We start from the raw sequence: 1,678 nt of genomic DNA, 5'->3' as shown, positions 1-1,678 counted from the left end.
CCGGTGGGATAATCACTATCTTGAGGAAAATTAGATACGCTTTCATTCCACTATATGCTTTCATTACTATTGGGACATGAACCATTTCCATATTGAACTTTATGGACTATTCATTTCACTGTTTGATTGTATATTGATATATTCGTTCTTTTGCATAGAAACCAGAAGTGCACTATCATTTATATATATATATATATATATAAATATATATATATATATGTTTTCACATCACTTTTGGTATTCGGTTGCTATATAGGTGCAGCTCTTTGATAACTCATTACACTTCAGCAGAGAAACACACCTTTGTTTAAAAATCTTTATTTCCTAACAAAATTCCTAAAGTCAGCTAAGGTTTTTTGCAGAGCTGCCTTGATATCACGGTTTCTTAAGCTGTAAATGATTGGATTTATCAGTGGAGACACCATGACATACAACAAAGATCTATACTTATTCATGTAGCTTGAGCTTTCATCTGATGGCGTCATGTAGACAATGATCAATGCCCCATAGAAAGCACCAACCAAGGTTACATGGGAACTACAAGTGGAAAAGGCTTTTCTACGCCCATGTGCAGATGATATCTTTAAAATAGTGACAATGATGCAGATGTATGTAATTATAATAAAAGCAAATGGTAAACATATGGTGATAATTGAAATAATGAAATCTTGTAGCTTCAAAGAAGAAGTATCCGAGGTGGACAATTCAACCACTGGGAAAAAATCACAGAAAAAGTGGTCTATATAATTCAGTCCACAGTAATCAAACCTGTATATCATAATCAATTCACTTGATACTAAAATGATAACACAGAAACATAACCCAATGATCACCTGGAGGCAAACATGAGAATTGATAAGTGAGGGATATCGTAATGGATTGCAGATAGCCAAATACCGATCGTAGGACATGATGGCGATCAGAAAACATTGCAAGTAGCTACATATACAAAAAAAATAAAGCTGAGTAATGCAAATATCCAGTGATAATCTTCCTTCATCTTTGAGGATGATATCAAGTGCCATGGGCACCACACTGGTGGTCATTAGGACATCAGATGTAGCCAAGTACTTGAGAAAGAAGTACATTGGAAATTTAAGCTGATCAACAGTTGTCACTAAAAAGATTATTAAAATATTTCCACTTAGGATCATCATGTATGTTAGAAGGAACACAATAAACAGCAGAATCCTGAATTTATAAAGACCCTGAAATCCAAGTAGTTTTATTTGTGTGACCTGGGTCTGGTTGGGGTCACACATTCTTTAGTTGGAAAAATATTGGAAGACACCAATGATCTTTTTTCCTAAAAAATAAAATATGATCACGCATGATGACAGAACATACAGTTTTAACCAAAATTAAAATGAAAATAAGTTTTTTTTTTCACAAATGCACTAATCAATTTCTGTGCCTACACTAACCAGAAGCGTTGTTCTTTCTGTGTTTTGAAGGTCTTAGTTGCTAGTCAAGTACTAGACAAACACGTAAAAAAGGAGAAGGAGAGTAGGAAAGAGACTCTTATGCCGCGTACACACGAGCGGACTTTTCCACCGGACTGGTCCGACGGACTGAGTCCGGCGGACAATTCGACGGTGTGCGGGCTTCATCGAACCTGCAGCTGACTTTTTTGGTCTAAAACCTGACGGACTTTAGATTTGGAACATGTTTCAAATCT

The 1,678-nt window shown here is 35.8% G+C and overlaps 1 protein-coding gene across 1 annotated transcript; it reads right to left on the bottom strand.

Moving 5' to 3' along the window:
• Positions 1–317: 317 nt before the first annotated feature.
• On the bottom strand, positions 318–1,262 carry LOC141134764 (olfactory receptor 2D2-like). Its single transcript, XM_073624201.1, has one exon. It carries the CDS (start codon positions 1,260–1,262, stop codon positions 318–320), a length of 945 nt encoding a protein of 314 aa, XP_073480302.1.
• Between the last annotated feature and the right edge of the window lie 416 nt (positions 1,263–1,678).

This window comes from Aquarana catesbeiana, linkage group LG03, assembly GCF_042186555.1.
Source record: "Aquarana catesbeiana isolate 2022-GZ linkage group LG03, ASM4218655v1, whole genome shotgun sequence".
Classification (NCBI taxonomy): domain Eukaryota; kingdom Metazoa; phylum Chordata; class Amphibia; order Anura; family Ranidae; genus Aquarana; species Aquarana catesbeiana.
This window is presented reverse-complemented; position numbering and strand designations above follow the sequence as displayed.